This window comes from Beta vulgaris, chromosome 3, assembly GCF_026745355.1.
Source record: "Beta vulgaris subsp. vulgaris cultivar EL10 chromosome 3, EL10.2, whole genome shotgun sequence".
Taxonomy (NCBI): Eukaryota; Viridiplantae; Streptophyta; class Magnoliopsida; order Caryophyllales; family Amaranthaceae; genus Beta; species Beta vulgaris.
Window position 1 is genome coordinate 1,903,838 of NC_079204.1, and position 21,683 is coordinate 1,925,520.

The window sequence follows — 21,683 nt, forward strand, 5'->3', positions numbered from 1 at the left end:
TTTTGGCCCAAAAAGCCCGTTTATTTTGGCCCGAAATAGAGGACTTTGGGCACAAAAAATTGGCCCTAATTTTGGCCCGGTCCGACAAATGGGTAATTTTTTTAAGGACTAGCCCGGACCATGATCACTTATTATTATTCTACCAAAAATAATTAGTTTGATTTAATGTGCTCTAATTTGAGAATAACATGTTATTGTGGTCATCTTTACATGATGAATCTCATTGAGTTCGAACAAATAAACAATAAGAGAAGAAGAAAATGATGCAAAATGACTGTCAAATTGGCATGAAAATGGAATATACTTCTAATCTTATAGCTGCAACCAAGTAGTACTAAAGGAATGAAGTGGCAGAGATTTTTATACAAGAGGACTTCTTCAATGTATGTAGTATAACATTTATATATTGTCCATATGTAACACTATAAATTATGCTAATCTAAGCATTATCCTATGTACCTAAACAAACCATTTGTCTCTGCATATAATTCATTCAGCCAAAATTTACATGCTCTACGATGAGATAGGCCAGGAAGGGGAGGATGCTTGCCTGCCAACGACGAAAAAAGAAGAAAGTATGAGCAAATCACATAGTATATGCAAACAATTGAGTTAATCATAATGCAATTATTAGAGGAAAATATATTATGTAATGTCTTACTCAATGATGTCTCTCCAGTAAGAGTGTTCAGTGTCATCAATAAGGTCATTAGTCCAACTTGCAGCAGCTGTTTCGAAAGGATCAGTTGCAGCAGTTGTAGCTGAAGAAGGATTTGACGACATTATTATTGTATCTATCTGTGAGGTACTGCAGTGGTCTGGTGAGGCCGGTACTAGAGCAGGCATTAGACTCTCAGGTGTCCGAATTTCAGCATCTGTTTGTTTAGTGTCGTGTTGATTGGTTTGTAGTTGTTGATGAGTTGCTGGTGTTTCAAAGCTGTTAGAACCACCTAAAGTATTCAAAGCCGGAAATTGACTGATTTCACTTGCTGTGATCCCAGCAGTGACCCCTGTTTCGACTCTAGAATTGGCCATTCTAAGTAGGTTATAGTTATCATTCACTTGATTTTGGAAAGGCATGGTTGAATTACTAAGGAGACCTGCAGGTGGCGCGTTGTTGCTGCTGCTTGGGCTTAGAACCTGCAGCAAGTTGTGCAGTATCTGAAATTTCGCAAGTTGGGCAGCGTCTGATTCTATCAGCCTTAGTGTATCTTCCAATGTGTGATTACCAATATTTCCACTGTTCATCATTAGACTGCTGCTGATGTTAGCTGCCATGAGCAACTGAGGGAGGTTTGCGAGCAGATTGAGGTCTGTACGCGGCCTGTGAGTGACAGGATCAATACCCATCTGTAGTAGCTTCTTTTTCAAATGGGTGTTCCATAAGTTTTTTATCTCATTGTCAGTCCTCCCTGGAAGATGACTTGCTATTGCTGACCATCTGCAAACAATGAACAAAATATAATATATGAGTATACATACGCACATACATAACAGAGTTGATAATTTTGATTTGGATACTTCTCATTCATACTTGTTGCCAAGTACAGAGTGAAGGTTGATGATGGTTTGTTGTTCTTCATCAGTGAACTTTCCGCGTTTGATATCAGGGCGAAGGTAGTTGGTCCAGCGAAGCCTGCAGCTCTTACCACAGCGGTTCAATCCAGCTAGTTTAGGCAGCGCGCGCCAACTTCCATGGCCGTGTCTTTGGATGTAATCAGTTAGCTGCTTGTCTTCCTCAGGTGTCCATGGCCCCTTCTTTAGCCCACTTTCATCACAGCATGGTGATCTTCCCATCATTTATCTATAGGGAAATCCAAGGAATGATTAAAGATCTTATGTTATAATAATCATATACATAACATGAAGATTTTATTTAGTATGGTCTAATATTATAATTACCAGCAAGTTCACTGTTATTTTGAACTCAACTGTATGTTAAGGTGTTGTGTATTGAAGGCAGAGTTGAGGAAGAAAGTTTTGTTGGAGTAGATGAGAATTATGTTAATTTCTTTGGTGTAGTGTAAGGAGGTTTTTATAGCATGTATTGGGATATAATTATATTATTAATGTATAGTAGATTGACTTTAATGTTGCTGATTTTAGTTTAGTGTAAGTGAGAAGCTTTTATACACCCTTTTGTTACTTGGGATGAAACCAAAGTTACCTAATCACCCAATTAAAGAGTTTATGCTTCACAAAATCATCCTTAAAAGCTTAATTAACTACTACTATGTGGTAAAATAATCCTGATTTTGTCTAGTTTTGCGTAGAATTTTTGTGTATTATTGACCCAATCACATGTTTTCTCCCATTGAACAAGATCACATGTTTTCTCCTTTTGGATTTGGTAGCAATATAATCACTTTTATTGGTTATGAGAATAACATGTAATTAAGCTAGTAATTATCTTCATCATCCAGTTTGTTATTCTATATGTATTAGTGAGAGGAGCTATTTTCTCTTGTAATAACGACTTTCGACATTATATATATAATATAATATAAAAAATATGTGAACCTAGTTCACGCACACTCATTTGTTTATACATGTGATTTATGAAAAAAGGGTCGTTATATCAGAAATTACATTTGTTAGGTGTAGAATGTATGAGGAAAAAATTATTATCATTATGATAAACTAATATAAGAAATAGTAACTATATAAAAAAATTGTCACTATGTCTGATAATAATAAATTAGTGTAACTTAAGAATTTAAAAGGTTACTATAAGCAAAAAAAAAAAAAAAAAATACAATCAGCATATGAGTGACTTTGATTTCGAATAATATTAATATGGATCTAGTCCACACATGTCGCATGACTAGCTTTTATATAATTATCTTACATGCATCCTCATATAATCTTCTTACAGTAGACCTAAATTCTGATTTCTCCAAAAGATAAAGTTGGAAACAATTGTATTATGACTTATGAGGTGATTTGAGATTTATTTAGTAACAGTGACACATTATTTGTGTAAATTAACTATAATTGGAAACATCATGAGTGGATTTGTTACAAGAAAAAATAAATTGGAATGAGCCTTAGGATACAACAAGAATTAGAAAAAGATCATGAGTGTCAGTGAGATACGTAAGACGGTGAGATTAGTATTATGACTTAATTAAGCATTTGCATAATGCATGTCTAAATACGTAGCACGTAGCAAGGCTCGTCGAGTGGTAAAGACTTGGCCTCATGACTTCAAAATTATAGGATCAAATCCCACTAGAAGATCCTTGGGCGTAAGGTTTCCCCTATCATCCCCCTTTTTCTAAAGAGTCTGACCTGCAAACCTGGCTGATTATACCTGTACGAAGTGCCAATTCAGTAGAATCCCTCTTATCTTACCCACTAAAAAACTACGTAGTACGTACTACAACCACATGAAGATATTCAACGAAAGGAACAGTAAAATAAGGCATATACTGTTAGTCTGTTAGATATCATATGGTCTTCTTGATGTAGACCCACAGGCCATATATGGATATGGCAGCCAGTTTGGTTAAAGACGTGGCTCGCTATTTACAGTCAAATATGAGACTGATGGATGATTTCTTCAGTTTTAGGCTATTCATAGATTGTTAAAACGAGTCATATTTTGGTTCTTGTTTGATCTATTTGTCTGATCCTTTAATATGTAGCTTTTTTGGCAAAATATTGCATTGAGATAAAATATACTTCGATTTATCATAAGATGAAAGTATTTTTTTTCTAACTATATATATGTTCCAATTTCTATTTTGGTAAGTGTTAATGTCTTCTAGTTGGCAAAACTTGTTTCAACACTACAAATTATGATGTGGGTGCACCAAGCGCCACCAACTTTGACTAGTAGTCAAAACACCACAAACTATTGGCGTGTTACAGTGAGTATCATAAATGACGCTGAAACTAACTTTACTCGACACATGTTCATGTGACTTAGGCTTCCAATCAATTATGAAAAATAGGATAAATGAAAGAAAATGAGAAAAACAGATTAACACGGATTCCCCATAATCGGCAAAAAAGTTAACTCCGGTGTCATTTTATGCTACTCGCTGCACCTAGGCTAATAGTTTAGGGTGTTTTGGCTACTAGTCAAAATTGGTGGTGTTGGATTTGCACCGCAGGTCCGCAGCCATAATTTGTAGTTTGAGCTAATTTTGCCTTTTAAAAAAAAATTAACTAGTATATTTGTCTTGTATTTTTACTAGTATATACTTCATCCATTCTGTGAGAATTTTTTTAGAGAAGTGATTCACTTATTTCATAATGGATGAAGTATATACTTCCTCTGTTTCTTTTTACTTGCAACAGTTTGACTTTCACGCTTGCCAATGCATATTTTGAATCATCAATAAGTTTAATTACCGATAAATAAAAATTATAAAAAGTATATATTCGGAAAATATACATTCAGACGAATCTAACAAGATCCCACATGAATATGTTTTTCCTTAACTATAAATCACCAAACATAAACTAAGTAGAGTTAGTGAATAGTGTAAAAGTCAAACCGTTGCAACTAAAAAGAAACGGAGGAAGTATATTTTAAAGTATTATTTTTCGATTTATCATAAGATGGAAATTTTAATGTTTATGTCTTTTATTTGACACATAATTTAGGAACTTGATAAGAGTTCATTTGAAACTATTTTTTTTTTGTACATTTTGCTCATTTGAATGGTTTCAATTAAATAAGTAATAATGAGTAAAAATTAGTCTTGAAATGATCATGCTTACGGTACACCCGGGTGTAGGATAAATTTTTTGTTTTGATAAAGAATATATAAATTAATGGTAAAATTAATTAAATTAATTTTAATAGTACCTAATAGTCCAATAACTCGTCTTACTTGTGTTAATATAATTTTTAATATGTAATATGTTTATTTATCTTGTCTATCATTCTCCTGATTGCATGTATGTCAAACAACTTATTTCGAATAATAAATATCGAAATGGAGAAAGTATTAAGTTACTTAGTACGCATATGATTTCATCCTAACTTGCTAGCTCTTTAAGAATGCATCTTACTCATGCACGACAATGTTCCCATGCCTCTATCCCTAACCTAAGACAACTAACTTTTGTCTAGTTTGAGCTCAAGTTTAATTATCCCTTTAAGGGTAAGACTAATTTCTCCTCAATATACTATACTAAAGATAACATATATAATATCATTCATATTGAAATTACTCAATTGAAATATAAACCATATGCAAAATCATATAACTCGATTTTCACACAGGATCATAACCAACCAACAATTAATATGATTGTCGTCATAAATTGATTTATCTGATAATTTTATTCATAATAGATCCAAATATGACCAGAACTAACGTACCTCTCATGAAGTGCTTTAGTCTTAAATTCAATTGAAATCCAATCCAAATGACATTGTTACAATATTGATACTGATATAGTTGGTGATGCTCACTTCAAGCTCTTTAATTTACTATACAAGACCATGCTCATCAAGCTAAGTCTTGAGTTTATTTCTGAAATGGTCTTCAAATCTATTATTATTAGCTAATTTACAATATTCATCCACAAGCCTAATTTTATATGGAGTATCACATGGATGGACCCAATTTACAAAGTATAAATATAACACAAAATGTTCACTTTACCAACTGTTCCATAAATTAACTTGACACTTTTTGAAAAAGAAAAGTTAACTTGTAGGCCTTTGGATTACATAAGCACTTTTTAGAGCTTATCAACTCTAATCCGGTCCGATTTTTGGGCAGGTTTGGACAGAACTTTTGGCTCACAGTCAGATCCAGTCCGACGCATTTTTTGTTTGCTTGGACGGGGCTTGGAGCAAGCCAAAAATGACTTTTTAGTCTATTTTTTTTGGCCCGACTCAATTTTGACCCGAAAACCCCTTCATTTTCGCCCGAAATAACGGACTTTGGGCACAAAAAATTGGTCCAAATTTTTGCCCGGCTTGGTCCATCATCACCTCTAGCACTTTCCATGCAAAAATGACTTTCAAATGCATATTAAACAGATATGCACAATAAAGACTTGATTGGAGTATATGGTTTAGATCATAATTAAATAAATTATCGACGAACTTTTTGTTAGTGAAATAAATCACTTGTGATTAATTAGAAATGATAAGAACTAAAAGAAATTGTTTTTATAAACTAATTTAAAATGAAGATAATTTGAGTTTGCTTGAGCCCAAAATGTGCATCTAAAATCCAACAAAAAACAAGCAATGAAGCAGTAGGTCATCCTACATATATATATATCACATCAAAAGATATACTAAGTAGTTTTGGATTGTTATTTGGTGTGTTGTTTAAATCTCCGGTTGAACTACTATTAACATTTCAATTTACGGCACCACATAAAATGATATGAATAGTGTCTAACTGCTCCTTAGTGTCGTTATTACACAGTTCATCTTCTTCTTACCAAACAATCACTTATAATGCATTTTATATGTACAAAGAATTATAAGTTCACCCAATTAGATAAACCTTGCTTCCATCTTTTTTGTCTGATTTTTCAATCTATGACGCATATGTTACTCCATATAATTGTTAATATATTGTGCCTTGCTTGTTGGAGTACTGCATAGAAGTAGTATAATATTATGATGTTCATGGTTCACTTTATGACTTAACTTGGTAGGGGACTACTAATCTACTACAGCTAGACCAACTATTTTTTTTTGAGGGGAAATACCAACTAGTTTATGTACACGTGTGTCGTGTATGCGTTAACACGTCTATGTACTCTTTTTTTTAATCTATATGAGCCATGAAGGCAATATAAAGTATATACAAAGAAGGGGAGGGGGATTCGAATTGAATCTGTGACTTATTATTCACAACACCTCAATTTTAACCACTATATCAAGACACCCTTGCGAGTTGCGTCTACGTACTGTATACATCATGGTATTTATTATTATGTTTTTATCAACAAGTACATGTCTGTTAAAATTTCTGCTACTCAACCGGCTATTCTCTACTAATTACTATTACTAATGAAGACATCAAAAGAGTGAGAAATGTGGTTGCCATCGCTTTCTGTTATCATATGTAACGATTTACCATACATCTTAATTACTTAATATTGCAATTAAGTATCATATAAATGTCATTAATTGTTATAATGGACATAGTAAAGCAACAAATAATTAAGGATTTATCGACACAAGAATTAACGTGGTTCACTAACATTGTGTTAGCTACATCCACATGTAAAGGAGAAACGACGTTAATCATAGCGCCTGATGATCAAGGCCTATTTCAACACTAATAATGTTTCTTTGAGTATGTAAGGATAAAATCATACTTGAGCAACTCCTCTCTTAAGTTAATAAGTCCAATTAATTTAGCGGATTAAGCAAAGTGAGGGGGGGGGGGAATAAGGGAATCGCAACCTACAAAGATCTCCTATAGTGGGTGTTAATCCCATGCTTCAACATGATCATTAGGAAAATTTAATAGAGTACAAAACTATACCTGAGATTCCAACTATCAGCTTAAGCTTTTAGTTGAATTGCACATTTGACATGGTATCAGAGCTAGCATGACATAAATATCATGAGTTCAAATCTCATCGTCTACCCTTCCTTTCTAATTAATATCTAGCATCAATATGAGGGAGGTATGTACTGCATCCACACTTTAAGCCCAATGGTTCTCGTGTAAGAGGGCTTGATAGAGTATAAACTATTCCTGGACTCCAACCATCAGATCAAACTTTTGGTTGAGTTGGTCCTTTGACAAAATCCCCTACCCCTAGGCTCATAGTCATGGCCATGTCCTACTTGATTGGCACAGTTATTCTCATTCAACAAAAGTAAGTTCATGTCTCTAAGGGAGCATTTGGTTCATATGTATGATTTTGGTATGAGGTACGGGTTTAGAATAAGCAAAACTCATACCTAGTGTTTGTTTAACAATTTAATAGATTTAAAACTCATACCTCAAACCCATAATAAGGAATGAGGTTTAGAAACCCAAGGGGGGAGATGGGTTTGGCTCATACAAATACCTCTAGATATTAAATAGAAGATAAAATTTCGTTTCCAAATAAAACCTAACACATATTATTCTGAAATTATATTCATCGCCCTGAAATTACTTAAAATTGCCCCACAACTACTATGTAAATGTACTATTATACCCTTGACTGTTTTTACAACTCTCTTACACCACCACACCTAAAATCACTAACCACCAATCGCTACCTCCAATAATAATCCACCGATTATCACCACCAATGACAACAATGCCTTCTAACGACGTAATTTTTTTACGGCAAGGTTATTTTTTTAAAACGAATTTCAAGGGCTAACGTATGGCCTGGACGTTGCATCCATGGACACAACGTCCAAGCCAGACGTTGTGTCCATGGACACAACGTCTGTCCTGGAAGTTGTGTCCATGGAATGTCTAGGCCAGACGTTAGCCCATGAAATTCGTTTAAACAAAATACTTTGCCGGAATTTTGTTCTGATCGAAATTTTGTGTTAGTCGGTGGTGTTCGCCGGTGTTGAGTCGGTGGTGATGGTAAAAATGAGAGCAAATATGAATTAGAGGAGGAGTTAAGTTGGAGTAAAAAATATAAAAAAAAATCGTAAGGATATAATAGTACTTGTAGAGGGGAGTTTGGGCGATTTTAAGTAATTTGGAGGCGATGTTTAACAATCCTCCATAGCATTAGGTGTCAAGTTCTAAACCTACACCGTCTTGGTTTCATTCCTGATTCCAAACTCATACCACCATATAAATCAAACGCTCCCTAAATATATGATTATAAGTTGGCATTTGGCAAAGCAGTGCCGTTAGAACACAGACATTGTAATTAGAAGGATTTGTATGATTGACAATTTACATAATGCATTCATGCATGAATCTTTGGCAAGTCAATGTGGGAGTTGAAAAGGACGGAAAGTTTGCCGGGAAAGTGGTGATGTGTTTTTTTACCTTGCCTCATTTCTAATCTTCTTCCTAAAGTTTATCTGTTTTCTAACAAATTATCCTTAACTTTATTATTTTCCATGTTTAGTAAACTGCACACTAGTTTAGGTTTAATAATGATAACATTTTACCAGTTAAAAGATTTCTTGCTCAACTGGGTTTCCTTCTTTGGGATATTGTAGAACTAAATTCAAAATAATGGCGTGAATTGGACTGTTTTTTAGTTAATAACTTGCTCATTCAAACAAGGACAGCAAATAAGAGGATACTTGGCACTTTTTGGTTCTATAAGATAATTAGATATTAAAACTATTGGTAAGAATTAGTTTAGAAAGTTGTTTCCTAGCTTCTATAAATTCAACTGTGAGAATTAAATATAATTTGATCCATATGAGCCACGAAAGCGGTAGAAAGTACAAAGAAGGGGATGGGGGATTCGAACCTGTGACCTATCGTTCACAGTACCTCAATTTTAGCCACTAGGCCAAGACATCCTTGGTATATAATTTGATCTGTCCATATTGAAAAGATACGTATCAGTTAATATGTTAAATGTTTTTTAAGCATGCAATTTTATTATATATGTTGCAATGGTGTATGCTTTTTCTTCTTCTTTGTATTTCCAATGTTGCAATGATCTCTGCACGTAGAGTTATTCCTGTTTATTTCGACGAGAAAAATATAGGTTTGTGTTGTACTTCCTCCGTCCTTTATTAGTTTACCTCTTTTGACTTTTCACATTTATCGATGTAAAATTTTAGGTAATAATATCTCTAATTATGTATTTGTAAAAATTATAAAAATTTGATATTCCAACACTACATATTGAGACGAATCAAACAATATCACACATGATTATATTTTCCTTACATATAAAGTACAAATGATGGTCAAAGTAATAAAGATGAATAGTGTTATAAGTCAAAGTGGGTAAACTAATAAAGGATGGAGGTAGTTGTAACGAGCACGGGTGGATTAGTAAGTCAGTTGACTCCACTTAAATCTAGAAATTTTGAAAATTTTCCTTATATAATTTGATACTTTTTGAAATTTTTTTTTAAAATTAATTGTTTGAAAATTAGAAATTTTATTTCGACCCCACTTAATACATATTTTGAATGTGCCACTGGTAACGAATCTAACCATAATGTGACATTTGAATTAAAATGTGCTCCCTTGATTAAGTTGATTGGTATAAGATGTGTTATCTGAAAAGCTTCTTTAATATAATCGTTTGCTAATTATAGTTGAATTCGATGAAATTGGATCTTAATTTTCCATCAAAGCTTGGCATCATTGTAGTATGCTTATAGTGTCTAAGTTGTAAGGTATATTGATTATAGTCTGTTTGTTCCAGTGAGTTCTTGACATTTAAAATTGGCACACAAGTGTATATAAAGTAGGAATAATCCTACCAATTTGATTTATTCGGATAAAGAAAAGGTAAAGAATTAAGGTAAAGATGGGTTGGGTGGGTCGTTTTTAATTGGTAAGGTCAAAAAAGCAAGTTTTTTGTGGTGGGATTGAGGAGGGTAAATTAGGAAGAAATAATATCTCTATTATATAAGGGAATGGGGGAGTTATGGTTTCCCCGAATGAAGAGACTATGTTACCTCCTTCTCATTCTAAATTACAAATTTACTTACAAATTAAAGGGGGCATCAAACAAAAATACCAAAAATAAAATTATAACAATCACTCACAAACTACAATCTATGAAAAAATTGACTTGAAATCAAAGTGTCAACTTTCTTTACAATTTCTGAAGTACTGTACTTAATTCAAAAATCAACTAAAAAATTATAATATCAGAAATCATAAATAAATTCAATAAAATTTCTATTTTGTTAATTCATAGAATTTGACTTTCAAAAGTAAAAAAAAAAAAACAAAAACAATGGTGAGAGACTTAAGTGACAGAAACTAAACAATCAAATTTTGCAACTAAAAACAATTATACTTCGTATGTCTAATGTTCAAATTTCGACTCTTATGCCAAAGAAAATTGAGTTTCTATTTCGAAAAAAAATTCAAGCACGCATCGCGTGCAAAAAATTCTAGTAATAGAGAAGGGGAAAATAGTATAAGTAGCAAAAACTTCATGGGACAAATATATATAAAAAAATATCGGCAAAATTTTTTTGAAACGAATGGAGTATATTATATTACTATCAACTTCATAATTAGTATACAAACATTATTACACTATCATAGAAGTATTTTTTTTAGCAATACATAATTTAGTATGTCATTTAAAACTTCAAACCCTATCCTTCGGTATTCATTAATGGTTTAACCGTGACTTTTTCACTATCACATGAAAATAATTTAATTTAGTGACAAAAAGTTGAAGATATTCATAGTCAAAGTTGTGAGACAAAAAAAATAGTTGATAGTATAATTCAATTTTGGTAATTTCACCGCCAATTAACAAACAGAGGAGCATATATGACTATTAATAACCAATATGACCAAATATGAGAATAAGAGTCCGCGTCATATTGCAAACAGATAACAGAGGAAATCACATCAAACGAACAAAAAAGAGACCAACTAACAAGATTGTTAAATCTGTGCAGGACACTCCGTGGGAAACTTCGAGGAAGCTTAATGTTTGAAGGAAGAGAAGCAAATATGTTAGCAGATGAAATAGCAAACCAAGCGAGACTGGATAGTAGAAAAATCTTTCCTTTTGAATGTATTTTGATCCCCACCCCGGTTTGTACGAATTTAATTAAACATGATACTCGGGTGGAGGCAGAAACTCGAAACTCTTAACTCTTAACTCTTATGAATCTTGTTGTAGAAACAATTATCTCACGGGGACACAGTCCTTAGCTTAATCTTAATTACGTCGATTTAGTCAAAAAAAAATATATATAATATGCCCGCAAACAAATGTTAAGTTATAAGTATAATTCATTTTTGGTAATTTCACCGTCTATTAAAAGAAAATTCCACAACAAATATATATCAATTAAGAGCATAATTCCCTACAGGAAAAAGTATTAATTTATAATAATTACATTAGATATGTATGGAAAAACCCCTAAATGTTAATATGTCGTTAAGTTGATCAAACCTAAGATGAAGTTATCATCACACATACATTCAGGCTATGTTTAGTTCACCTGAAATTTTCTGATCTGAACTTATCTGATATGATATGAACTTATTTTTTCTGATTTGATCTGATCTAATCTAAGCTGAACTTATTTTTTCTGATATGATCTGAACTCATTTTTTCCGACCTGATTCGATCTGATTTACAAGATCTTATCTATTATAAAATATATTATTACTTTGTAATGCATTATTATGCAATACATTATAAGATCTTATTTATCGTATTACTATTATTATCATTTAATTTCTATCACAATTTTTACACAACCTTTATTAATAATAATGATTATTATTATTATCATCATTATTATAATAACAAGAACAATAATTATATTCATAATAATAATAATAATTACTAAAAATAATTCTATAACCCAAGTCATTAATTTATAAGAGCACTTCTAAAATGTTTCACAATTTTCCTTCAAAAAAAATTTTCACACTTGAGAAGTCGGCAGACTCAACTCACTTTTTTTCATATAAAATAAAATAAGATATATAAACAACTATGAAACTTTACCTAAGCACTACTATTATTTCTCTTTTACTACTAATGGATAGGTTGCAACTTCAAATAGCTAGAGAGATTTGAAAATCGGTAGGAATAGGTATATACCGGATCTAAATTTATAATTTGTATCTCGCAATTAGCTTATTTTGAAATGTAATCTGAACTTAGTAGTTTCGTTGTTATGAATTTGAGCTATCATATTTTATATATTTCTTATTTTTGCATCAATCTTATGTTCTTAACACATGACTTTTAATTTTCTATTATTTAATAACAATAAAATAACTTAATATAATGATAACAATGACATTTATAATGATAATAACGAGATTAATAATAATTATCAATCTTAGTAATTAGTAAGTACAACAACAACAATAATAATCCTTTTGAACAAATATACTAGTAAATAATAGTATTGCTAGTAGTAATGAGTTTTTTAAATATAAGCATGATCTGATCTGATCTGAATTGATCTAATCTGATCTGAATTGATCTAATCTGATCTAATATAATCTGAACTTATTTTTTCTGATATGATATGAAATTATTTTTTTGATCTGATCTGAACTTATTTTTTTGATCTGATCTAATCTCATCTGAATAGATCAGAAATAAGTGAACTGAATATAGCCTCAATAAGGATATTATCATCTATAGGTCATCATGATTCATGACTTTTAAAGATATGGTTGTTACTTGATAATCATGATGTGAATAATTACTAATTAGAGATGATAAAAAGATGTTACTATATTGATCCTCTAATCAGTTTGTTACGCAAATGGATAACATTTTCACCATTCTATTTTCAGAATGTTCTTAAACTGTATACACTGCAAAAAAGTATAGAATATTTTAGCCATTCAAATAGAAAGGAAATAGTCAATAAAGTTAATTCCAAATGCTAAAAATCAAATGAAAAAAGTACTTGAAATAATGAGGCAGATTTTGCAAGAATAAATCGCACGTTTCATAACATAAATCGATAGAACAAATAAAGGGTGGGCTACATTGTAGCTCTTAGCTAGCTAGCTAGCTTTTATGCCGACCTTAATGGCAAAAACAACTAGTTTAGGAATGCCAAAATTCATTATAGCAAGCTTAATCCTTTGCAAATTCTTATAATTGGTGTAGATGTGATTTTGTTCTTGAAAATTCTAGTAGAAGAAATGTGAATTTAGAAGAATATGCTTGGGATAATATGATGAGTGTCAACCTTATCCTCTCATTCCCTTGATTTCTTCCATCTTTTTTCTTGTTCATGAATTTTTCTAAACTTGTATAGCAATGTCTAAGCTTTGATCTCTAAAGCATATACAGTACAAAGTACAAAGAAGGAGAGGGAGATTCGAACATGTAACCTATCGTTCACAACACTTCAATTTTTAACTATTAGGCCAAGACATCCTTAATATGACGTGAGTTCGATGTATGTACTCCATCTGTAAATAGTTTAGATATGTCCCGTCAAAAAAAATAGTTTAGAATGTCGTATTGGAATTTGTCTTTGTCACACGTGGAAGGAATAAATTGTTATTGATGTCTTTCTATTAACTCATGTGCTATTTATATTAAATTGGACAATAGTCTAACTACTTGGAGCAAGTGGATCACTGAGCTTATATAAATACCTAGGTTGTTTGAAATTTTATATAAATAATAATTTTCTGTTATTTCTTTTGTAATCACTACAACTTAATATATTTTCGCAAAACCGTTGGTTTCGCTCCATTAATGGCTTATGAAATTACATTTTTACCTTACATTAATCTCCTCCACCACCACCACCAAAACCCCACGAAACTCACTACCCTTATGATCATCTTCTCGCTCCTAACCACCATTATGTGGTTGTGGTGGTTTTGTAGTTGGTTAGTATTGTGTGTGGGTCAATTTTTTGGTTGTTGGAGGTGGTGATGGTTTCATACTTCGTTAGGGGTGGTGGGGTGAGATGATTATTGAGTAGGTGTAGGTAGTGGTGGTTTTGTAGTTGATTGTGGTTGTGGGATGGGTCGATTTTTGGGTGGTGTGTGGGGGTGGGGGTGGCGGCAACGGTTGTTGCATGTGGTAGGAGCGGTGGTGGTGGTGGGAAAAGGGAAAAATCGTAATTTTACGTGCCACTAACATAGCAAAACTAACGTTTTCTGCAAGATTCCGTTAAGTGGTAGTGTTTTCAAAAAAAATTAGTCAACTTTGATATTTATATAAAATTTCAGACAACCTAGGAATTTATTTCGAAATAAGTACCCAAAGTTATTTATTTTCTTATTCTAGTTTTTTTTTTTTCACAATAACGGCCAATCTGATCTAATCTTATTAAAAATCTTTTGGCAAAACTTATTTGGTTAATCAGTTTTCTATGTCATTCCTTCACAAACACTTCCCTCTAAAAAGAACTACAACAGTTTTCAAAGAGGATGGATGATCTTGTTGTGAATCCATTCTTAGATTAGGGAATTTTGAGGATAAATTAGTAGTTAATCCAAAGAGCATATAAGTAGGGTTAATATTATCCTAAAGACTACAAATTAATCTCTGAAATGCTAAACATCGTCCCAAAATTACTTAAAATCGCTCTGATCCCACCACACATTTCCATCTTTAACCTTCCCTTTTTTTTCTTTTCCTTTCCCCAATCACCACCTCCATCCCTCCACCACCCACCAACAGGCCCTCACCTCAACCTCCTTCCACCCCCACCAGCAGCCCTCACCCCAACCCTTGCAACCACAACGACCAAGCCGCATAAACCAAAAAAATCGCCCCCAAATCCACCGCGGAAACGGCCGTCTTGGACGAGGCAGACGTTTCCACGGTGGATTAGTTGGTGTGTATGGCCTCAGCAGTGGTTTGCGTGGTCTCGATGGTGGTTGTGTGTGTGGTGGTGGTTGTTGGGTAGTGACGGGTTTAGTGATGGTGATGATGAAAGAGAAAGTTAAGGGTAAACTAATTGTAATTTCAATTGTGCTTTGAGGCAATTTTATATAATTTTGGGACGATGTTTGACAATACTTATAATTTACTTTATGTAATTTCAGTCTTATTTGTAATTGTTCTATTTTTACTAGCTCGAATATGTAAAAATTTGCATTAATGTTTAGAGGAAACTGTCTTCAAGCCAAAACTTAAACTAAGCATAGTGATTTACTAATAATAAGACAGTAGTAAAACGGAGAAAGTACATATTATAAAATCATACTATTACACTTTTGTATGTCAAAGCTCAACCTCAAAAAGCAAAGAGAAATTGAAGGAATCGGAGGTAAAACTAGATTAGTTGGTGACGGTGTCTATAGCTGTCGTAGTACTATGGATATCATAGGTTCATAGCTCTTTCAAGACCAACACAAATGCATAGCATACAAAATAATCTCTTTCTGATAACACTTATCATAAATATTTTCTTCGTTTCGTTTTAAATGTAACAAATGAATATTATTTGTAAGATATAAAATATTTATTTGTTACATTTAAAACGATTCGAAGGAAGTACAAAAAATGGAGCATCAATTTGCTCAAGAGAAAAAGAAAAACAGATGGAGTACGTATTCAATACTTCTCGAACAAGCATGAAAATAAATTCTCTCGTTTTCGGGACAATAATCTTAAGTTAGTATATGCCTGTATGGGAATAAAATTCAACTCGATATACATTACTATCGAACTACTACTTTCAATGAAAAAGCAGCACACTTTGGCACATGAGATACAATAAACACAAGATTATTTGTTTGTTCAATTGGTAGATCCAAACCAATTTAACCAACTTGAGCTTCATGGCAAAACTAAACCATAATCAAGTTTTTACAAATCATACACACTGAAACTCGGTAGAACCTTCATTGACGAGATTCCTCTTGCTCTGAGAAGGTGTGATGATACCACAACTTTCTCTACATCTCCACGGCTTTTTATCGTCGTATCTCCATAGCCTCCCAACCACTGACTTCAAAGTAGTTCTCAAATAGTTTACTGCACCTACAGCGAGCTCCCTGCACAGTCACGTAACAAAGTTCACCAAACAAAGTTCCGGGCATTTAATCTGAAAACCAAAATCATCAGCATTCTGCTTCTGAAGAAGTTTATAGTTAAGCACTTGTAACGACTCAGACACAATCAAAAGTGCCTTTGAAGTTCATAGTATGTTAGTAACTACGACAAGCAAATTAAAAACAGCTGAAACTGTCTTGTAATATGATGAATTATGACTAAATGACATACTCGATTTACTTCCAGGAATGAATAAAATAAGTCTGTCGCAAAGCGTTTGTCTACTTTAAGCGGTCGTTTAGTTGAATGTAGGAAGCAAGTATTCCTAAGTAAATTGTTTTCCCTTGAAGTTCAATTTCTTAGGGATGCAAAAAGTTGTTTGGTTCATCTTGGGAAGAAAAACTTCCCATGGGAAACTTTATTTACCCATGGGGTAAGCAATTTCTTTCAATTTGTGACAACTTTTTTTTTTACAACCAAACAACTTCACAAACAATTTATTTCCTAGGAAATTTCACTTCGCATGTTTCTTTATCTCAACTAAACAAGCACTTGGTGTTTTTGGATAGGAGAATTTGGAGAAAAGGAAGGGAGTGGAAAGGAAAAGATGCATTAACCCTTGTTTGGACATGGGAGAAGGAAACGGAATGGACGTATTCATTTTCCTTTCCTTCTTAGAAACCCAATCCTTTCAATGTTGGAAAGATTTGGAAGGAAAATAGAAGCTCATTCTTCCCTCCCCTTCCATTGCTTCACCTTTCCTCTTCTCTTCTCTAACATTCCCATCCATCATTTCTATCTCAATAAAGTGTTAGTCAGGTAGGTTATATAGCAAACATAGTATAATCAGGCTGGATCACCTAATACAACACACCTTAATCCATAAGAATGTAACTTAAATTCAAAACTCTTTAAATTACAGTCGTAATTTGACTGTTTCAGAATTTGTAACCCTTAAATGCAAAAACTGCCAGCTATAACGAGACATAGGGAGCATAAGGTCTCTTTTATCTAGCATGATTTATTATATGGTAAAAGTTCGCCATCTTTGACCCTGAAAAAGGTCCAAAAAGACGGTCAAAATGAAATGAAGAAAGTATTTAGATTTCACTGAATTTTCTATTCTACCAAAAACCTCCATCATTCTAAATAAGAAGCTGTGATTATGCATTAACTATAGTAGCAACTGCGAATTAGTCAAAGGACAGAATAAACAACTAATAGAAAATAAATTCTCAGTGGATTTTTACTTACAGTGGTGAGCAAGGCGATCGACCACCATTTACATAGTACACAAACAGATAGGCATCATAGTGCTGGCCGTGAATGAGATAGAACCCATAGAGCCTTCTTACACACGTGAATGACATTTTCTTGTACAAATACATGGCTGGAGTATTGTAAGATATCACATGCAAATATGCAGCTCGGCATGTTGGAATAGTTTTAGCATATCTAGTGACCTCTCTGATCAGTGCTGAAGCTGAAGGAGAAAGCAAAATATCATGACATGTACCAATAAATCAATAAGCAAAGGCAGTGAGGAGTAGGCACATACCTATGCCAAAATTCCTATATGATTCAACTACTCCCAGGGTGAGAATGTAAACAAGAGTTTGATCTGATCTGCTAGAGTCATATCTAATCAAATCAGTGATCTGCAAATTAAGAGAATGCAACATGAGAAAACTACATGCATATACCAATATACATACATGTCCATCATTTTGAAAGGTGAACTTGTGGCAAAACCACATAAGCCCCCATTTCTCATGAATGAGAGTGACATTACCAACCAGGCAGGATCCTCTTGGAGAGAAAAAGGATGAGAAGTTTTGGGGACTCTTATGAATCATTGCATTAAAAGCTCCAAAACAGTGTCCTAATTTGACCTGAAGCTGTAAGGCTTTAGGCCACGGCTAGCAGAGGTCCTTTTCTCATTAAATCTACCCCAAATTATGACAAGCTGCACTACCTAGCAGACACCCCAAATGAAAACAAACAGGCGGCAGGAACATATATTTTTGTGAAAGCGTACATGAGGTATACAAAAATATCTACTTTCTTTTATCTTTTCATATCCTAATATTGAAATTATAATTATCATCGAATTTTGATGTATCATAACGACTATAAAGTATGATGCAATATGATTGTATCACCAGAAAACAATTGATTATGTTAAAAGTGAATTGTTGTGTACTTGTGTAGCTCACGTGTTAAAAACATAACAAAACCTACTCTTTCCCAGTTCACTAAAGTGTAGTTTTCTCAACAATGCATCATCTGGATATCAGTGAAGATAGCTGATCAAAAAGGAAGTTAAATCTACAAAAAAAAAAAAAGAAAAGAAGTTTGTAGCGCACACAAAACTCATCAATGAGCAACAGCATATAATCATACACCCACCACTTCACAGGTTCATCTACCTTAGGAAAATAGGATCGTCTAGTTACCACAACAGCATAAGCCAAGGGGTATACCTCACTTTCTCTTGCTAGAACAGTCTTTATGGTGACAAATCCAATAAGTTCGTCACGCTGGGCACTGGGCCTACTACGATCAACAGCTCCCCATGAAATTATATCATGACGATTGACAACGTTTTGGAAGAACTCAGACTCATACCTAAAAGAAAACAAAATTAGGTCATGACTTACTCTAATTACCTACTTAAATTAGATCAGAACATAAGATAAAACCAAAGCAATAGAGAACAATCCACCTGATGGGAAAGAGATCTGCATGAAGTTGTTGAAGAATTTCTAGATCAGAAGGTCCTATCGGTCGGTATGCAATTGATGGACGGTGGGATGTCTTTCGGATTATCATGGAACTCTAAAACATTAATCTCCTGTAATATTTTGATGTATGTTGAGACAACGGATAAAAGTTTCTTCTTCCATCAATACACCCTTAACTATAAAATTTGATACAGCAAATGCCAGAACCTGACAATATCACTCGATGTTTAAATATCTCCATGTATTGCAATACCTGATATGGGGAAGAATGACTAAAGTTAATTTGGTTCAGATTTCGTGGAACCCATTGTAACTGTTTGAATTGGATTAATTGTACATAAATCCAAGACAATAATCAACAAATTATAAAATCAATAGGCAAGATAGAAGTCATTCGTCAAGCATAGAAATATAAAGGACACTATCAAAGATTTACCCTACCTTCATGTAATCCTCTCATTTTGACATTATCAAAGATAGTATCTGATCCCCTACCCAAACCTATTTAGCGATGGTTGCAAATCGAAAAGCACAACAAAGTTAAGCTATTGCATTCAACAAAAATTCTTGCAATATAAGAGCTCCCCAAGCCATGGTTTTATATCTTGGATATGATTGTAATCACATATAACCATTTCGAGAGCAGCCGAGCAATGCGATGTTTTACAGCTGTTGCAGCCTAATATCTCGTTTATGTTAACCTCAAAAACCTTTACAGTATGGCCGTGATACAGTGATGCAGACGAGATTCGATACCATGCTTGAAGCCTTCTAGAGTGATTAAATAAGAGAAATCTAGAAAGTAATTATTCTTTATCCCAAGATACTAAAAATCAATCTAGCAACACAAATATCTAACAATTCATATTATATACAATTCTTTCCAGTTTGAAACCCAAATTACAGCACAGATAAAATCAGACAAATTCAACAACAGTAATTAGTAAAGTACTATAGCATCACAACAGATTAATTCACTAACCTATTTAATCAAAACCTCGTCATTATAAATCAAATCAAATATCAAACTAAAATTCAATTATATAAACATAAAGACAAACAATAATAATCTAATCAAGCTGAATTTTCTATTAAAAAATAAAAACAAAAATACGCTGAAACCTAGTTGAAAGATTCTAACTTTAGGAAAAGAAATCTATCACAAACAATGAAGATCTTATTCAAACATAAACAAAAGTGAAAATAACAATAATTTAGTGGGCGAAAATTGAAAATCGAAACTAAAAATTACCTGGGACAAGAAGAAGAAGATTTGAGTGTGACAGGAATTTAAGGTTAGGATTTAAGGAAGGAGAAATCTTTGTATATTAATTGATATATTACGGAGGAGTTGGATAAATCAAAGAAATTTTGAAGAGAGAGATTATGAAAAAGGGGTTTAGAATTTCCAGATTTGTGTTCCACTTTTGTTGTTCTAGTTTAATCTTCAAAATTTGTGCATTTCTTTCGTTGACTCTTCAATTTTGCTGTCTTGTGTCTTGTCCAATGGATGTAAGTGTTCCGATTCATGAGTTACTGTGCACGGTTACATAATTGATTTTGTTTGTTTTAACTTTTTAGAACACAGATAGTGATAGTCAGATAAGATAAATGATACCATCGATCTGCTTTAGGGATGATAGTAGGGCGGGTCGAGTAGAAGACTCGCTTCATCCCACATGATTGAGTGGGGAATCGGGGATGGGTCTAGGTTTGGCGGAGACGGGTGGAATGGGGATGAAAATCATACTTATAATGGGTGATGAAGCGGGTTTGGATTTTATAATATACTTGTCACGCCTCGTCGCACCCCATCCATGTCCTGGATTAGCGGGCTATACTATTATTATACTAGCCTTCATATGCACGCGATGCGTGCGTTAATTTCAGAATTTGTTATTCTATTAGATACTTCATTCGTACTTTATTTATGATTAAACTTAAATGTGAAAAAAACAGTTAGATGAATTTAGATATATTAATTCGCTAATGTAAAAAAAAAAAAGGTTGTGAGTGATTGTTAACAATAATTTTTTGTGAATGAATATTGAACAGAAAGAACAAAAATAATGAGTTGGTTTAACTGAATTAAGAGTATCAAAGGTAGTGAATGTTCAGACTTTTTATGTGCACGTTATGTATGCCATATCTTTTTTTTATAAGGTATAAATATTTTGTCCATTTAATTTTTGATTGAAGTATTTGATGCATATACCATTTTAAACTTGTTTTAAATGGCAAGTTGGAATGAGAATTTTTAAATGATTTGCTTTTGTAATTTTTTTCATTTCATTAATTAGATCATTAAGGGTATTTTAGTCACTTCAAAAGAGGACACCACACCTCCTCCCTTGGCTTATATAATAG

The 21,683-nt window shown here is 33.1% G+C and overlaps 2 protein-coding genes across 4 annotated transcripts; both read right to left on the reverse strand.

The window, feature by feature from the left end:
- Positions 1-244: 244 nt before the first annotated feature.
- On the reverse strand, positions 245-1,989 carry LOC104887993 (transcription factor MYB53). Of its 2 annotated transcripts, XM_010672792.4 has the most exons (4): positions 1,903-1,989; positions 1,535-1,804; positions 662-1,441; positions 245-550 (listed from the first exon to the last, which is right to left on the reverse strand). In XM_010672792.4, exons 2-4 carry the CDS (start codon positions 1,798-1,800, stop codon positions 514-516), a joined length of 1,083 nt encoding a protein of 360 aa, XP_010671094.2. In that variant the 5' UTR covers positions 1,801-1,804; positions 1,903-1,989; the 3' UTR covers positions 245-513. The 2 variants fall into 2 exon arrangements, with proteins under 2 accessions (XP_010671094.2, XP_019103974.2); XM_019248429.3 differs by having other exon boundaries at positions 1,535-1,986.
- Positions 1,990-16,170: 14,181 nt separating this feature from the next.
- Positions 16,171-20,894, reverse strand: LOC104887994 (histone acetyltransferase MCC1). 2 transcript variants are annotated; one of them, XM_010672794.4, is made up of 7 exons: positions 20,569-20,894; positions 19,524-19,569; positions 19,298-19,426; positions 19,056-19,200; positions 18,131-18,230; positions 17,827-18,055; positions 16,171-16,574 (listed from the first exon to the last, which is right to left on the reverse strand). In XM_010672794.4, the coding sequence occupies exons 3-7, from the start codon at positions 19,402-19,404 to the stop codon at positions 16,394-16,396; spliced, it is 762 nt and encodes a 253-aa protein (XP_010671096.1). In that variant the 5' UTR covers positions 19,405-19,426; positions 19,524-19,569; positions 20,569-20,894; the 3' UTR covers positions 16,171-16,393. The 2 variants fall into 2 exon arrangements, with proteins under 2 accessions (XP_010671096.1, XP_010671095.1); XM_010672793.4 differs by having other exon boundaries at positions 19,298-19,569; positions 20,569-20,893.
- Positions 20,895-21,683: the final 789 nt, after the last annotated feature.